General features: G+C 40.2%; 1 protein-coding gene across 10 annotated transcripts in view; it reads right to left on the reverse strand.

The window, feature by feature from the left end:
- Window positions 1–18,762, reverse strand: part of PRR5 (proline rich 5) — a 94,833-nt gene that overhangs the window by 24,315 nt on the left and 51,756 nt on the right. For all 10 annotated transcript variants that reach the window (XM_030040947.2, XM_030040948.2, XM_030040950.2 and 7 more), the window contains 4 exons: window positions 13,560–13,608; window positions 12,826–12,883; window positions 8,013–8,104; window positions 5,661–5,801 (listed from right to left, as the gene is read on the reverse strand). In XM_030040947.2, coding sequence (XP_029896807.1) covers window positions 5,661–5,801; window positions 8,013–8,104; window positions 12,826–12,883; window positions 13,560–13,608 — 340 coding nt within the window. The remainder of the gene's footprint in view (window positions 1–5,660; window positions 5,802–8,012; window positions 8,105–12,825; window positions 12,884–13,559; window positions 13,609–18,762) is intronic.

Here is an 18,762-nt window from a genome sequence, read left to right on the forward strand (position 1 = left end):
TCAAAATCAATTATGACAAATACTCCTCACTAGCAAAAAGGTCAAGATTTTCTTTCAAAAGATCTTTTTCCTACAACAAATGAATGCTATGCCTTGTTAAAATCATAGCAATACAAATTCATTCCAGGATAACTGTATTGGGTCTGGCTGAGATGGAGTTAATAGTCCCCACAGCAGCCCTCATAGAACTGTGCTCTGCATTAGTAGCTAGAGAGGTGTTGATAACACACCAGTGTTTTGGCTACTGCTGAGCAGCGCTGGCACAGCATCAAGGCTGTCTCCCCAACATTTTTGCCCCCCTCAATGGCAGGCTGGGGCAGGGCAAGATCTTGGGAGGGGACATAACCAGGACAGCTGACCTAAACTAACCAAACAGATATTCCGTACCATATGACGTCAGCTCAGATATAAAAGCTAAGTAAAGGGAGACGGAAGGGAAGGCATTTTTGCCTTCCAGAGCAACCACCACGCGTACTGAAGCCCTGCTTCCCAGCAAGTGGCCAGACATCGCCCGCTGATGGGAAGTAGAGAATAATATCATTTGTTTTTCTTTGCTTTCGCGCGCGACCTTTGCTTTCACTTTATTAAACTGTCCTTATCTTGACCACGAGCCTTTTGTTATATTTTCTCCCCCCTGTCCAGCTAAGAAGGGGGAGTGATAGAGCGGCTTTGGTGGGCACGTGGCACCCAGCCAGGGTCAACCCACCACAATAACAAACCTCTGTCAATTTCATTACAGCAAACTGCACTTGCTGATAGAGACAACAAATAAGACAGAGTAAGACAGGGGACATTGCTTAGAAGTGAGTGTTGTTTCTACAAAATACTCTAAGGTGTAAATCTTGAGGCCCAGATTCTCAGTTTTGTGTGTATCAACAGAAAGCAATGGAGGACTCTTCCCTTTGTGTCAGGCAGTGTGCCGGCTGTAAGATTTCTTACCTGACTCCTTACATGCCTATGGGGCTGATGCAAATGACGGACAAGCCAGTCTTTCACCAGGAAGGAAGAAAACACTTTTATGCACAACACAGGGGAAGCACGAGTTTTTGTTATGGTGATTTATATTTAAATAGGGTCTACAATACATTTATTTATTGGCTTCTACTTTTTGTGTCTTATAAATCAGGAATTCAGTAAAAGGTAAAGAGAAATTAAAAACATTTTGAAACCTCACACCCACACCACTTTGTTCAACCTATGCTTCAGGTCTAAGAGACTTAGTAAGACAACCTCGCAAAAGCAACCAACAAATTTGAAAAACTATGGCCATAAAGAATTGACCCCAGTTGACACACATTGTAGTGTTACAGCTAATCTGTTGTTCCACAAGCAGGACCCTAAAGTCTTCCGATAGCAAAGGGTATTTTGTTTTTAACCACTATGCTGTCTTTGGTTTGCTATGTGGCTGCTGAGATGGAAAAACAGCACACTCTGCATTTTGCTTGCAGCTCTTGCAGTGTGCTTTTCCACCCCTTTAAAGTGCAAGGAGCTGAACCTACATTTAGGAACTTTCCAGAGATAACAAATAGGTCACACTGAGTAGTTTTATGTATTTATTTTGTCTTCCTTTACAGAGAAAGACAACGGGCAAGGGAATTCAAATGAAGCTCAGAGAAGCCAAAAAGGAAACCACAGGTTTTATTTTTCTTTTCAGAGCTTATGTTTAGTGAGGCCTCATCTCTCGGCATGAGAGATACTGTGTTGTTCTTCTAAGGTTTTTAAATACCTCAGGTCACCCAGAGAGATTCTGTGAACTCAAATAATCCTGATGTTAACTGAAAGATGCAGATAAACACTTTTTAATTCTTCTCTTCCAACTTTCTCAGACCTCAGGAGACATACCTGGAGATAAGATGTTCCAGTTTCAGTGGCAAAGGTCGTCTTTGACAACATGCTTTGGGAAATAAGTCAGATTGTTTATCCTCTGGTGGTAGTTTTGGTCTCTTTGGTTCACAGAGCATAAAGGAGAAAATTCTTTTCTAATCTCTCCTTCTGTTTATCCCTCTCCCTCCAGCTTCCTAATTTCACCCAAAAAGAAAGGTCATCAAGGTGAGACTGACAACTCAGTATAGTTACATGAGCTCCTGTGCATCGCTCTGTGCTCAAAAGCAGTTTTAGTTCTTTTACTTCCCTCAGTCACAACTCTGCTCTTGAAGGCCCTGCAACTTAAACAGGAGCATCCTGGAGGCACTTCAGCTTATGTTCCTATATGCAGCCACAAAGGATTAACATTTCAGTTTGTGCTTTGTAACTGGGTCAGGCTATGCTGGCAACCAAAAGTTTGAGCGGTATAAGGCCCTTCTTCCAAGCCATGATAAAACTCCCACTGACTTCACCAGCACAGGACTATCACTTCTTCCCCCACTTCTGGGGGACTGCTGCTTTCCTGATAGATTGCTGGTTTGTAATTAGGCCAGGTTATAGCACTGGTGAGAAGTGGCTCTACTGGATTGGAGAACCCAAGTCTAATAATTAACTCAAGGACTAATTTCTGATCCTTTAAATGGAGGGTATCCTACAACAAAGCTTCAGATATACGATCTGTTATTACAATACTTTAAACAGCTTTATCCCAGAAACAGAGGTGGTTCTTTCCTTCAAAAAAGGACTGCATAGAGAAGATACAAGATTTTCCTTCCCCTCATTATTTTTTTTTTAGTCTTTGATGTCTTAAACACAAAGTAATTTAGGTATTCGGCTCTCCAGGCAAATTGTGAGGTATGTGTCAGGTTGGTGACCCCTTCTGTCCCAGCGTATATCCTCTATCATGTCACTGTATGTCAGAGGACTGGTGTGGGTGCTGTATCACATGCTAGGTTATTAAATGCATGGCTGGTAGGCATACTTCCAGCAAATAGTCTACTGTGGACAGGAAAAAAGATTTGATGCAAAGAAGGAAAAACAATCACCCAAACAATGAAGTAAGGGGTGCAACTTCACTTCAGGCCCTTTTATTCAGGAGTTCTTTGGCAGGGACTGTTTTATTCTCCTTGCCAGAGCATGGCCAGCTGAGCAAGCAAGAAATGTGTGCAACTTGCAATAGGTCAGTAACTTCACAGAGGTCAATGAAATCACTCACATGCTGAAGCCAATGAAGCTAACCCAAGCTCAGGTAAAACGCGTGCTTACTAAGCTTTGCTGAATCAGCACCTACCTCCTGAATAAAGTCCAAGGATTGCTGCAGCTTCCCTTTCCCTCCATAAGGAAAAAGTGTCTTCTCCTGACAAACTGACAGAGCTCTTCTCCTACACCATGACGAACTAAAACATGAGCAATACCAGATGCACCCTGCATTAGTTACCAAATCTCTGCCGCTTTAATCCAGTCTAACAGGACAGACTGCTGCATGTCAGCATGGGCCTTTGTCAACCTGTGACCTTCAGCTGACTTTACAGCTGCTGTCCTGAAGAACGTGACCTACTCCTTAATTAGATAACACAGCCGCACAAGGCTGTCAAGGACAGAAACAGGGAACCTTAGCACCAAGCACCACTTGGTCCAGGGCTGACATCACTAGACTCATCATCTAGCCATGAGAGTCTGGCTCCAGTGTCACTGAGTTTGTTATGGAAGGAGATACCCACGGTAGACAGAAATAGGGATTAGACAATGTCCACACCAAGACATTGTCTCTCAGTCTGGGAAATCCATGCACACAAGTCCACCATGTTCTCTTTGGACAGCTGAATTGTTATCTCTCCTCCAGCCCTATTCACATGTTGATTTGATTTAAGTCAAGGAAATTCTATTATGATGCCATAAATGTATAAAATTTGCTTTTGTTTAACGTGACATTTGAGTTTGGGAAAAAGCCTTTGCTCTGAAATCCAATTATTGACTAACTCTGCTAAGCATGTAAATAGTTCATTCCCAGATCTTCTTCTGACCTTTTCCTGTAATTTCCATTAGATTTTAAACCACAAGTTTGGCAGAGCTATTGCCAAGAAAGGACTTTTCACCATCCCCACCATACAATCATAGGTAACGTATGCAGAAATAAACACCAAGGGGCAAACTCCCTCTCACTTTGTAATTGATTTCCATTGACAGCTTTGCAATGAGAATGGATTTGGCCTTTTACTGAAACAGGCATCCACCTTGTTAACACTTCTGGTTGTTGAAGAAAGCAGATTTAAAAAGAAACTGTTTCTTGTAGCACTAATCCTGGCAAATGACTCTACATCACCTCCTATGAACTTTCTAAATCAGGAAGTTACTCAGTTTCCAGCTCACCACTGAATTCATTCAAAGCTGGATCCTGCCCATAGCCAACACAGACTCTCTAAAGAAGAAACCACAAAAAAGCTAGCAGATCTGTTAGCAATGACACTGCTGAAGCCTGGTTTAGAATGGATAGTTTACCTTGCATCTAAGGAATGAGGCCTGATAAACAACCTTCCTGTGATGAAGATTTTTGCGATGGTACTCTGTCATGTGGAGTCTCTGGTGTCTATTAACACAGCTGGGTTCACAGTTCAATTATGTGAATTCTTTGATGTCTCATTATGCAGTTAAGCCATGCTCCAATTTTTCCCTGAGGCTCCCCTCCTCTCTCCAGACACTAATTTCCATGAAACTCCTAGGAATCTTAGTATCTCCAATATTGCTGTCATTGTGCCACGATCTGCCAGCAGTTTCAAGAAGCATTTGGTAAGATGGAGGATAGGGAGAAGGCAGACAAGGGGCAAGCAAGCAGTCCTATTGCGTAGGTACCTTTTTCTGAGAAAACTAGGTTAAAAACACCATTATACACTCCAAGAAACGTACAGTGCGATAGCAGGGATGAAATACCATTTCTTGACCCAGCAGAGAGAATCTTACTCCTTGCTCCATTTTCATCACTGGCCTTTAGATTATCCTGCTCTTTAAAACAATTTCAGACACAGAACTAATTCATACAGTGACAAAGAACAAAGAAACATTTTACGTGTGAGAAACTATATCCTTTTGTTTGCTGTAAATCTATTTGTTTAAAAAAAAAAATAAATTCACCAGTCAGGAAAATCTCAACTTCCTCACCCCCTAAGAATCCACTCCTGGCTCTCTCCCTGCCTCATTCCCCTTCTCCTCGACACAAGCTCATGCTTTTCTTTAATGAAACAAAAAAAATCTTAAACTTGCCCTTTGCCTGGAATTCCTCTTTTTGTTTCACCTCACTACTACTAAAAAAAGCCAAAACTAACACTGAAGGCAAATACCCTTATCTGGTCTTAATGGTTTTGTATCAACAGCTTTGATAGAATTTGGTTCCAGTGACCAAATATGACCATGATTCAACCATAAATTGCATATTCACTTTATTGCCTACTCCAGATGTGAAGCTTCATATCCAGAACTGCTAATGCAGCGACATGCAGAATTTAATGGAAGTCACATTATTACCACACACACTGGTCTGCCTGCAAAACTTCGTATTGCAAGGCCCACAGTTTCAAAATGAGTCTTTACTCTCAGACCCTCTGGATCTTAAGGCATGAAATCTGAACCTCTAGTCTCTACTTTTAGATATTAGGACCACATTTAATTGCACAGACACTCTGGCATTCTGGGTAAGAAGTTTTCAATGAATGAGCAAAATCAGAGACTGCTTAAGAAGACTTCAGCAATATAGTACAGAAAGACAGATAAAGAAAACAGCCTGAGAAAAGTAATCAATTTACCTGGAGTATTAATAGCATCTGAATAATAGAAGGTGGAACTCTGGCTCTGGAACGTGATAATGCATCTTCCAATTTAATGTTGAGGGTAATTATATTCCTAAAGTGCAGAAGAGCCAGCTGCCGAACTGAGGGCTCCTTCCCCTTAGAAACAGAAACAAAGCAAGATGGATTATGAGCAGTGTGAAAATAAGTTTCAAAATCCTCTGTCAAAATTCCTTCCTTCACTTCTCAGGGATTACAAGAATGGTAAACCTGAATGAAAAGCAAAGGAAACAACAAAGGACATGGAGCAGCCTGTAAGTCTGCACAGTGAATTTGATTTGGCAGTAACAAGCGCTGCAGACTCTGAGTGAGTCTGACTGTGTTTGAAGATGATGAAGGGGTGGGATGGGGGGAATCATACCTGAGCGCAGGATACATATGTATATTTTGTACTTTAATGGTGATGAAACGTATCATATGTTCAAAAAAAAAAAAAAAAGAAAGCAGGGTTGAAAAAGGGTTGAATTTCCATTATTTCACAAGATTTTGAGTACTGGCTGGGTACTGTCTTCAAATTATGGTGGGAATCCTGACTCAGCCCACCTGTGGATCCTCCTTTTCTCCACAGTTTGGGAGACTTCACTATAAGGCAGGAGCAGAATTGAAGTTTCATATTGTATTTTCAAAAGACATCTTTTTGCAGTTTAAGAATACCTTCTTATTGAAGAAAATCTCATCTTTAGAATACAATGCTAGCTCTGCCTGCAGAGATTAACACCGCTTGCCTTATGAGGAGTTGCAAAGCTGTTCCTGTTTCTGGCATCAGGGTTTTTTCCTTGGGTATATATGGCTGTACATATATATTCTTGCCTGCAGTTATGAGTGCTGCCAGCCAAATACTAACATTTCTGGAAGATCTGTTATTCAGCTGATATTGATTTATCTTAGTTGGGAATAAAGAAGCCTGACCTGACCTGACCCAACCCAACCATTCCTTTTCACTTTGTTAATTATTTATACCGAAGTAAAAAAGGCCCCCAAACTGCTTCAATTGCTAATGAACAGAATTTACAAGAGCACATAAGCACCAGCTGGGCTTTTGGAAGTAACCTCAGAACATCAGACACCTAGATCTATTTGAAATTACATGGAGCTTGGGGCTCTTATCCCCCTCTAGGTTCCTTTGAAAATTCAAGCAATTATTTGCATCTGAAAGGTGAGGAGAGTTGTGTTGCTAAATTATTTTCAAAGGCCTCAGGAACACAACAATGAAAAGGGGGATTTGGTGCAATTTTCAAAAACTTCTGAGTGAGTTCTAATTTAGTCAAGTGCTTTGGAAAATGAGGTTGAGAGCCTACCTATATCTCTATGTGCCCAAATGTCTTGGATTTAAATTATGTGGCACTTGAAAAATCTCCCATTGTGTTCTAATAGGTTTTTGGTACCATCTTATTTCTATTGTTTTAAAGTTTCTACTGGTAAGACAGAAGTCAATGGGTGAAATAGCCCTGTATGTTTTTAGAGGTCTTCTCTTTCAGAATCAAAGTCTGTGTAAAGTTGCAGCTTTTCCACTGAATTCAGATTTCATGCCTGTAATTATCTGCAGATGTAAATAGTAATATTGTTAACATTTGGACAATCATTTTAGGCGTGAAGTCCACTCGGAAAAATGGGAGAAGGTTTCGAAGTTTGCCCAAATATGTTCAGGCACCAAGCTCCCACTAAAATTTATAGGCATCTAGAAGCAAGTCCAGGTCACTTATACCTATCTGGTACAGATTTCCTTGGGACTTAAGTGATAACACTCTGTGGCCATCACGAAATTAGAAGATTGAGCCTTCATCCAAATCAGATCAAGTACCTGTTGTGGATTTAAAATTACTGGAGTCAAATTCTGTGTTCATGTAAACTGGTCTAACTTCGCTATTGTTGTCCACTTATAGTAGCATAGAATTTGATCTCAGAAATACAATTCCTTTTCAAAAGTGGAGATACTTCTGAGACAAATTGACATTGCAGAGAAGGAAATGCATATATTTAAGTCAACACAGCTCCACTTATTTCGCTGTGTGCATATTTCAGTTTATCATTCATAACCTTTTTTGACTTTTAGTGTGAGTTGGCAGAAGGACTACCCATCCTCGCTGCACTCCGCTTTTGTTTACAAAGTCCTCCTTCATCTTTTTCACCCAAGCACTTCAAACCCGTTTGCGTAAGTAACTTATTTGCATGACATGACTATACAGAACAGCTGCACTGGGAGGTTGGCCCAAGGAAAGAGAGTTAAGGATTACATCAATCTGTTGATGAACCAGTAAAGTTGCTTTTTCAAGTTTTTCAAGATTCTATAGTAACAGAGTAATTTTTCACCTGCACAGGATAGAAAATAGCCTGAAGCATGGGCAGGACATCACTGAAGAAAAAATCCCAGGTTTCAGCTAACGTATCCAGTAGTTTCTGCCCTGCAAAAACACACAAAAAAGTAGTGAACCGTTTAGGTTGTAATCAGCTAACTCCAAAGACTAAAACATGCAGGAAACAATATGAATCTGCTATTATACACAAAGATGAATCATGTACCAGCTACTATTAGCAGTATGGAATTAGTATTCCTTTCAGTGTATCAGATCATTCAGTATTTGTGTCTTTTCAGGTGACACATCTAATGTTCTTAGTAAACTCAGAGACTTTGTGGTTAAAGCTTACTCAGAAAAAAACCCGTGAAGAACAGAGTAATGGCCCCGGTTACCTCCTTCTCTTCTTGCAGTAATACCTACTGGACAAGACTCTGGAGGAGAGCAGTAGGAGGATGACACAGCAGGTTAAACATGGAAGCATTCCTGCAGAGAAACCTCCCCCACCATGCTCCCCTCTGCCCACCAAGCTGCAAGGCAGCAGAGCAACCCACGCTCTGTGGAGATGCTCCACAAAGTGTTCCCTCAAATCAATCCCTGAGCTTCCCTGTATCTCCACTTACATAGAAAATCTCACCCAAGATCTATGGAAAAAGACAATGGTGTTGCAGCTCTGTTTTTTACTGTAATTTTCAAAGGATGCAGTCAAATCCTGCTAGGATGCGAGTTACCCATGGTCCTCACAGCAAGGCCACCTCCTTGTCCATTCCCTAGCTCCAGCCACCAGGAAGCTCCCCAGTGGAGACTGGAGAAGCTCTGGCCAGGTCGTACAACCAAGCTGGACACCGAGTTCCTCACAGAACATTTTGTAAAACAGAGGCAAATGCAGGAGCCGAGATCTACTGCAAAGGAAGTCTGGCTTGATCACTAGATGCTGGCCTCAAATCCCTGTTCCCCAAGACAGCCTGTGTGACCTTGGGCAAGCTCTTCAGCATCCCTGTGCCCCTAACCCAACTATGAAAGGAGAGCAATGGCACTGTACCTCCACCAGCAAGTACTATGGCGATAAATACATCAATGATTATGAGGCATTCAGACAAGACAATATGACTTATCAGGAAGCAAATTCAATAGCAATCAATCAATATTACAATTGGTTTCAGAATCAGATACTATTCTTAATTTTTGTATTACAGCATTACTTAGGGCCTCAGCCAGGGAACATTTTGCCTAGAATTACACACATATCACAAAGAAACTGCATGAAAGCAGCTACACTCAAAGTTAGCCAAGTGCCAATCTTTATTATGGAATACTTTATCTCCCTGCATTTTTAAGCACATGACAAATAGCACCAGCTCTGGCCCATCTGCAACTCCTGAATTATTCCTGGGTTGATGACTTTAAGTGCTTTCTGTGACAAATGTGGATCACCATGCTATACTGCAACTGCTGGCTTGTGAACCACACCAAGGTCTTCGTTTCTGCACCACCAGGCAGGAGTTCTCTCTGTCCTACACACTCGTGCACAAGACTGAAAAGGGTGTTCTCGGTTTCAATTTTTTTTTAAATTTGTCTTGCATTTGTTCTAGTGAACAGAGCAGGGAACCAGGTTCAGAATTTCCTAGCAGCTGTAGCAGTAATAATAACAAATACTGTTGCATTATAACCTCGTTGTACTAGTGTCTAAAACACTAAAGTGTTTCAAAGATATAAATCTGATCATGAAGGAGAAGCCCAACCACTCTATGCCTCGAGGTCAGAGTTTTAAAAAGAGTTAAATACGTTAGTTGCCCACAAGTTGAGGTTAAGTGGAAACTAAGCCCTTACAAATTTGGCTCCAGATGTGGGTGCTGAACATTGGTCCTTTTCAATCTTGCTGCTAGAATTGCATGAAGTCAAATTACCCTGTTGAGATTAATACGTCTTTACTGTCACACACTCCTTTCACCTTGTGGGCAGCTTGTTTTGTGAAGTGATGGATTTCTGTACAGCAGCTCAGAAAGGCTCCAGAGTTAACTGCCTTTTGCCAGGCAGGCCTTTTACTGAGGGCTGTGGAAGAATTCCTACGGTTTGTTGATCATGAGCATCTTTCACACAGAAGAACGTGACTTCCGTGTCCTTTCAAGAACATGTTTGTTTTACTGTAAGGCAAAGATCCCTGCATCTACCATAAGCATTTGCTGGATTCCAGGAAGCTGGGTTACTCTAAATACTCATTTTAATGAAGCACAATATAGTCAATTTTGTATGACATAAAAATGCATGTAGTACTTTTCACAGTGCTTCTAAAAGCTAATTGAAACTCCTGAAATAAATGTAAGAATAAAAATTATCATTTCAAAAGAAAAGCTAAAATTTTCAAAACCTCCTGCAGGACAAAAATGCTCCAAAGTGTGCCCTGAAGTGATCTTTTTCCTATTTTGAAAACTTCAACACCAACTGGATAGGGAAACTCAAACCATGGGATGTAGGACAAACTGAGATTTGAGGGCAGGACGCCTGCTGCTGCAGACCCAGGGAGGGAGCCCTGCTCAGAATGGGAGTTCCCAAGACTACCATGCTCCCGGCTTTGTCTTGGATGTTTTGGGAGCCAGGGAGTCACTGACTATGGGAAGGACTCTGGGGTGCTGCTACCTCTGTTGCCAAAAGACCCAAATTCCAGCCTTGGAAACTCACATCCTTCAGCAGCTCCCCAGGCAAGCTAACAGAAAGCTACCTGTCACAAAGACCTCTGGCTCTGAATGAGACTCCTAAGTTACAGCTACCCTCCCATAACTAGCCAGTCTTAGTGAGCTGACACTTCCAAGGACGCACTTGAAAAAACACGATCGATTTAATCCTCACCTTACCAGCATTTCTGACCATATTTTAAGGGGTAACCACAAAGTGATACACCAAATTCAAAACCAAAATAAACTTAACAGCTTGCTGAAATTTTTTTGTTTGCCAAACATGCTCCTACATTTGAAAGCCATTTAGTGGTCTCACATTTCAATTTCTCATCTCAGCTTTGATCTCAAACATCAGAGATAGTATTTTTTTATTTTCAAGCTAGTAAAACCAGAAAAAAAGGGGTTGGACTTTGGTAGGTCTCTGCATCCAATTTGCTGATTTGATACTTAGAAACCAACTTCCTTTGTGATTTACAAAGCAGCTATGAAGGCCTCGAGATCCTTACAGCTCCCCTTGTGCTCTCCAAGCTGTTATTTTATATAACTGAGGAATTCTCTGTTCAGCTTAGAAGAGTTTGGGTACTTTTGGGGGGTATTTTTTTAATGTGGAATTTGTTCTCTTTTTGCGGTGTTCAGGACTATTGTCTTTTCACCAGAAAAGCTGGGTCCCATAGAACCATCTTAATCTGATGAACTGTACTGTCAGTAATGAAAGGTTACATTTAGGATTTAGAGATAGCTGAAAGTAATGGAAATTATTATCTCCAGGCTACTGCTTAAACAGTATATTTAGACTAAATGGTATTATGACTGCAACTGTGGTAAAGGAAAGATGCACTTCTTTAAAATTGCCTCAACTCCCCAAAGATCTTCAGACTGTTTTAATGGGCAATCATTCTTGAAGATATTCTGAAACCGTTTCACCCTCTGATGGTGTATGCCTACATCTAGGACAAAACAGCATCTTTAACAGAACATCTAGATGCCACACAATAGCATAGGACACAAAATGAAGGTGTCTGTAAAATGACACATCAGGTGGAGGTTATCCTTGATGTTTATTTCCATAAGCTGACACCTCCAGAAGGTGCAGACAGACAAATGGAGGCTTGACTGTAAAAAAAAAAGAGACAGTGTCTGATCTCGTTTATGTAAGCATGAATCCACAATAACTCTTAAAACAACCTACAGCATTATTTTGGACTTAGCCAGACACTTCAGCTAACTGGGATCTTAGTGCTTATTTTTTTGTTTATTAAGATATCTCAGTCTATTTTTCCACTTTTCCTTAACATTGAGCAGGTTATAATTGAAGGAGAAGGAAGTGTTCACGCTGGAGGTAACCTTTCCCTTACTCCCTCGATGCTGCTCTAGGCAATCACCTCTCCTTGATGAAAGCCAATGGGACCCTGTTGTGGTTTAACCCCAGCCAGCAATTAAGCACCACCCAGCTGCTCGCTTACTTCTCCCGCCCCCCCAGTGGGATGGGGGAGAGAATTGGGGAAAAAAAAGTAAAACTCGTGGGTTGAGATTAAAGAAAGTTTAATAGAACAGAAAGGAAGAAAATAATAATAGTAACAACAATAACAACAATAATAAAATAATAAAATAATTGGAATATACAAAACAAGCGATGCACAATGCAATTGCTCACCACTCGCCAACCAATGCCCAGTTAGTTCCTGAGCAGTGATCGCCCCAGGGCAACTCCACCCAGTTTATATACTGGCCATGACGTCCCATGGTATGGAATACCCCTTTGGCCAGTTTGGGTCAGGTGTCCTGGCTGTGCCGCCTCCCAACTTCTTGTGCCCCTCCAGCCTTCTTGCTGGCTGGGCATGAGAAGCTGAAAAATCCTTGACTTAGTCTAAACACCACCTGGCAACAACTGAAAACATCAGTGTGTTACCAACACTCTTCTCATATGAAATCCAAAACATAACACTATACCAGCTACTAGAAAGAAAATTAACTCTATCCCAGCCGAAACCAGGTCAGAACACCAAGGCAAGACACAACAACAGACTGCAAGAATGAACTGATACAGCTAATCCATAGTCCTGGGAAGATAGGGAAAGCATCACACTGCCCCCAGAATGCATTTGCTAAAACTCTTGTGACAGACATAGGTAGTCATGCTAAAATCCAAGTTACCTTCATAAAACCGGATCTTGTCCCTTAGGATCACCATGCCTTTTGTGAGCAGCTGATTCTGTAAATAAAATATAGACTACCTTTACTTATTACTGTACTTCCCTACAGGCATCATATTTCACATTTTGTTCATTCTTAACTTTTGACAATGAAGGGGCTCTTTTATTTTAATGATCAATCATCAAAGGACTCCTCCTGTGTCCATCTTGCTTAAATCACTTGGGACACTTGTCAAATGATGATATAATCCCCTACTTCTTTCAGGATACAGCACATATTCTGTGCAGCAGAAAGTGCTTCTCAAACTTCAAACGGCTGACCCACAAAGCAGGTACTCTGTCTTAGAGAAGCCGAAAGAATACTGCTTCAATAGTGTGTACTTACTGCTAAATGTCTTTCCCATTAACTATACTACAATGAACTTAACTGGTTTACTCAGGAACTTAAATTTTAAGTTAAAAGAGACTGTCTGAAGTCTACTGAAAGACAGCAATGTCATACAGAAACTCAGTGACTACACAAATCTATTCCACAGCTTGGACTTTCACTATCTAACTGTATATATATATAAAATCCAAATCCCATTAGAACATAAATGACAGAACACACAGAAGTCAGTGGACGTCTCTGAATGGTTTCAAGGGTCTCTAGATCAGCATTTAGAGTGGGTGAAATGATTTTGCTCAGTAGCATATAACAAAATCTGATTTAAATGAAAGAAAGCACATGCCTACCTGTAGATATTCAGTGAAAAAGGATCCCAGTTCTGTTTTCAATAATTGCCTGTATTCAAAAGAATAAGAAAAGGATCTGTGTAATCAGCAAATCTTATTAGCTGTGCACTGCATGGAAAAGGGGAAGTCACTAATAGCAAAATATTTTCATGTGAGCACAGAGCCTGTCAATAATGCCTAACTACAAATAGAGCAAATGGGGTCAACAATTACCAAGACTCCCAACCAGCATTTCTATGTGTTGAAAAGTAACTGCTGTGCTTTTAGATAGTTCAGTTGCACAAATACATATGAAAGGAAATTAAGATTTGATGAAAAGAGGATGTTTTCCATCCTACATCTAATCCTTTTAAAAATGCTCGAATTGTTCTCCTGCTGTGCCAGGGCTTCAGTGGCGCCTGGCACTGCAGACATGGGAGGACTCCTGGTGCTCTCTGCCCATCTGTGGGTCTGAGCCAAAAACCGAGCACATGTTCAGAGCCAAATCATCCCTCTCCTGCATAATGTCAAAAAAGAGCTGTGACAAAATATTTAGAGAGAAACCTGAAGCAGGATGATATTCTGTGGGTTTTGTTGCAGGTGTGAAACTTGGCCAGTTTACACTGAAAGGGTCACGATCTTCCACTCAGGAGACTCATGACAGCTGAAGTTTCCCACAGTTTCAGTGAAAAAGCAGGTAGGAATTTAACAGTTTAGCTCTGCCTTTCATGATTCCTCTACACTAAAACCTACAAAGCAATCTCACAGAGCAAACCAAACCGACATGCAAAAAAATTCCCACAGACAATCCTCAAATTCAGAAACTGAATTCAACCCAATCTGCAAGCCTAATGTTTGTACCCAGGTAAAACTGACTACATTGCTAAAAAACTGTATGTCCTTCAAATCTCACACGTTGGACACTAGATATATTTCTCTGCAATCAGGTCACTATTTAGGTGCATAAATGAGAGCCTGGACCTTATAGAAACGTAGCCCCAGCCGGGTTTTCTGAACACATGCAAATCTGGCCTGGAGCTCTTTTGAAAACCTGTCTCTGTGTGACCACCTCGGGTCCCATGAAGAAATGAAGTCAAGTTCAACTTAAAATCTAAACACTGACTTCAATTAGGGTAGTTATGTAAATTATATATTCAGTAGCATATTATCATCTATCCCTTTGGGTTATGTCTTTAACTAACAAATAACTAATTAATCAAATTTTTTAACTAGTAAACAAATACACGTCTGGTTTTAGAAGTCCACCATATCCCTACGCTCCACGAAAAAGTCTGCAGGAGTTGGATCTGATGTTTTTAACAGCACATGCTTCAGCACAGCCTCTTGATATCTTCTGAAAGTTCAGGGAAAGGAGGAGCAGGTCAATCTTTAGGAGGCTGAAATACAGTATCTTATTTATTTATCCTTAAGCACATGTCCACACTGACCTCATAGCACCCTGAGGAAACACCCTAGGCATAAATGAAATTGAAAATAAACAAAAGGAAGGGGATTTTCAGATGTTCCTAAGCATCAAAATCCTTTTCAGCTAAAAACCTGATTAATTCAGACAAACTATCTCTGGACAAAAATTTCCAAAGCCAGCTCAGGCTTTAGCCATAGGTCTCTCGTTGCCATGAATGGCCATTGTATGGCTAGCCCCCTTGGCACGCTGTTGCAACGTATGGGAGAGGACAACCCTTGCAGTATCCTGAGACTCCTTCCTGAATGGTACCCACTGACAAGCCCTTGGCAGGGGTTAAAACCCACCTCCCCCAAAGATCCTTAAAGTCTTAAAGCCTTAAGAGTAGACAATGAGTACAAGGATGCTATAGCCAAATCCTGCCATGCTCACTCAAAATGGGAATTTACTGTCCAAGTGTTGTGATTTTTTTCTGGAATGCAGTGCAAGCAATGGCACTAAAGGTTTTTCTTACTTTGGACACAGATAAATAAACCATTTTTAGGTTAAAATAACAAGAAAGTAGCAGTTTTGAATTCTCCTATGATAGAAGCAATTTATTCCCAGATATCTCTTTGTGCCACTGTTTCAAAAAGTACTGATACTTTATGCTGACAGGTTTTGCTTAATTTTCTACACTTTCCTCAAGCTAGAAGCTCTTTGAAGTCTAGTCTTGGATTCCTCTTAGTCTTGAACAGGTGATTTGCAAATACTTTCTCTTTTCATATTTCAGGTTCTAGTGATAATTCCTGTCATTTAGAGCAGGAAATACAAAATTATGTTCTACTTATCCAATAACTAGCCCCCTGATAAAACAAAATCCCACCACATTTCCATTTTTTTCTGCTGTGAATGAAGTAAACAACCAGCTTGTAGTTAATTATATGCACTGGACTGCATCACACCAATCAGCACTACGGCTACATTAGCATCTCTGTTTACAGGGTACAACTGACAGCACAGTTAATGTGTCTTACTTTTTAAATCCCTAATAATACAGATACTTCCTGCTACTTAATTAGTTTCTAGTGAAATAAATAGTGAGGCCCTCAGGCCACATCAGAACACCGGTGTTTTATGTTCTCTGTATCCATATTCATGTAAAAGAGATTCACAACAAAACTGGATCCAAGACATTGCTTGCAATTTTTTTTTCATCCTTGTTTAATTTCCTTTAACAAAAATTAGTTAGGTTGTCACCTGTCAGATCCTGGGTAATTCAGATTACTGAATAACCTTATCTAGATATATGGACATCATGGTGGAATCCCGGTAAAAATCTGATTAAGTCTAAAAGAGATCCCTGATCAGATAGCAGACCTTGTTTCAAGCACATCTGACGTTGAAGCCAGTGTTTCTGCACTCTTATGAAGCTTGTATATCATTGGTACCAGGTCTTCATTCCCTGTTTAATGACTTCAGAAATTAAGATAATAATATAAATTCACATAAAATATGCTAAAGTAGCTCCTGACTTTTTTGTATCTTCCTGCTGTTGCTTCTTTGGTTCATTTTGAAAATAACTCTTGCAATACTACTCAGAATGGAAAGTCTAACACTGTATAATTCTGTTAAATAAAGTTAAATGAAGCAAATGGAAACAAGTGATTTTACTGGGTTTGAACTCTTGCTACAAAGGAGGAAATGCCACTAAAATGTGCTTTGTTTGCATTAAGCCAACATCCTGAAACTCAGAAAAGAGACAGCTATAAATATGTATTAGCTTTAATACAGGACATCCTGCTTCCACTACGTTTCCCTTTCCTTCTTTTTCTTCCTTGATTTACAAGTGGTGTAAATAAACACTTTGAAATGACATATGGTGCATGAAATGAAAAAGAAAAAACACTGTATGATTACTAATATCACACACATGCACCAACAGAAATACTAAACAGTAAGTGTAGGCATATAAATTTTTATTACCTGACTTTTGAATCAATCCCCTATTAAATCACCTAGTGAGGGCTCAGAAGTAGTAATGTACAGGCCATACACTGGTGATACTCGCAGTTACTGGAGTATCTTCTCACCACCTTACTGTACTGCATTAGCTTTAGCAGAGTTAGTCAGGAGCTACAGTAATATGAAAGAGACTGAAGTCACACACTGATTTTATTGGTAGTAGGGCTTCTGAGCGCTATGTAACTCCGTATTTAAGGCCACTTTCTAATGCCAGAGGAATGCAAGAATGGTGTCAAAAGCCATCGGTGTAAATGAGTAGCAGCTTTTATGAGCCAAACCTAGAAAAAAAGTAAGTGTTACTGTACAGATTTGTACCCACTGATGTTTTCTTAAATTATCAGTGCATACATAATCAGAGTTCAAAGCCTCAAGATGTGTGTTCAGAAAAGGAAGTTATACATATTTGTTTGCACGTGTGACATACAGTAGTTGAATATACGTGACATTTCTAAGTTAAAATGATGGTGTGCAAATATTGCGGGCATAACCTAACTGTTCAAATATTTACACTTGGTCTGTGAGTCAGCTTGGATATTCAAGGTTTAACTATGAAAAGTATCCCAGAATCTGCTCTAATTAAAGTGGTAAAATAAAATAACTTCCTTTTACTGTTCTGTAACTGTTGAAAAAGTTACTGATACTAGCCATTTACCCGAATGCTTCCACACTCAAATCCTGTCCAGTGGAAATAATGGCTATTTGTTTCCTTTTATTTATGTACTTGTGGGGAAAATGGATCTAAAACAATCCTGATGTTTAGGAATCAGATATTTTTGCATTCAATAATGACATTAACTCAAAGAAAGTTATTTTGAATTAAATAACAATAGTAATAAGCCAGGTATTTTTGGTATGTGTCAAATCAGTAATTTCTTAGTTAGGTTTTGAGCTGAATTTAAGTGAGGCAAAAGGGCTTTGGTTGCAAATAGTCAGGAGGCCCTAAAACATTCTTGACTGTGGTCGGCAGTAAAATGAAGCACACAGCAGGAGTGCAGTAGCTTCTGGAAAGAGGCCGTGGCTGGGCCTGTGAACACACATGTTTAAAAAAATACCACTACCATGCTCTCCTCTAGAGACAGATCTTTTGGCTGTTGTGTCCTCTTCACCCACTTGCAGGTTTCTCATCTTAGCTTTTTTCTATGAATGAAGCAAGCAGGACACACACGAGAAGCTTCACAAAAACAAATTCAGAGTTGTCAACTAGAGGATGGACAGCTTTTGGCAATAAATTAGAAGACTGTTCAGGCCAAGTAGGAGGCAAGAGGGAACAACCTCAAAACAGCAGTAGACAAGAACCAGTCTTGAAAGCCACGCTGCATCTTGCCAAATGCTCGCTCATCCCAGGAGAGTTATGCTGCTGATGCCTCATTTACAACAGCAGCTTTCTAGCTCAGTCTAGATTTCACAATATTTTGTCCATCAGCTCAGGTATGAGTCACCAGGCGTTCCCCCCCGAAGTGAGCGATCAGTTGAGATAACAACAAAGCAGCATTATCCTTACCCTAACAAAAACAGAAATGGGCCTATCATGCGGCAGCAAAGCCCATCATAAAATGAAAAAAAAAAAAAAATCAGTCTATTTGTAGTCAGCTTGCCTGTTCAGCTGCCTGGGATGTTGCAATAAATTCAACACAACTATATTAGCAAGCATCATCATGGTGCAGGGTTTATACCCAGGTAAATGAAAGCAAAATCTGGACACAATTCACCAAATAATATCTATCTATCTATCTATCTATCTTCTATTTGTTGGTTCATACAAGATTGTATTTGTCTCTGCCACATCAGCAGATAATT

The sequence above is a fragment of the Aquila chrysaetos genome, chromosome 17, assembly GCF_900496995.4.
Source record: "Aquila chrysaetos chrysaetos chromosome 17, bAquChr1.4, whole genome shotgun sequence".
NCBI lineage: Eukaryota > Metazoa > Chordata > Aves > Accipitriformes > Accipitridae > Aquila > Aquila chrysaetos.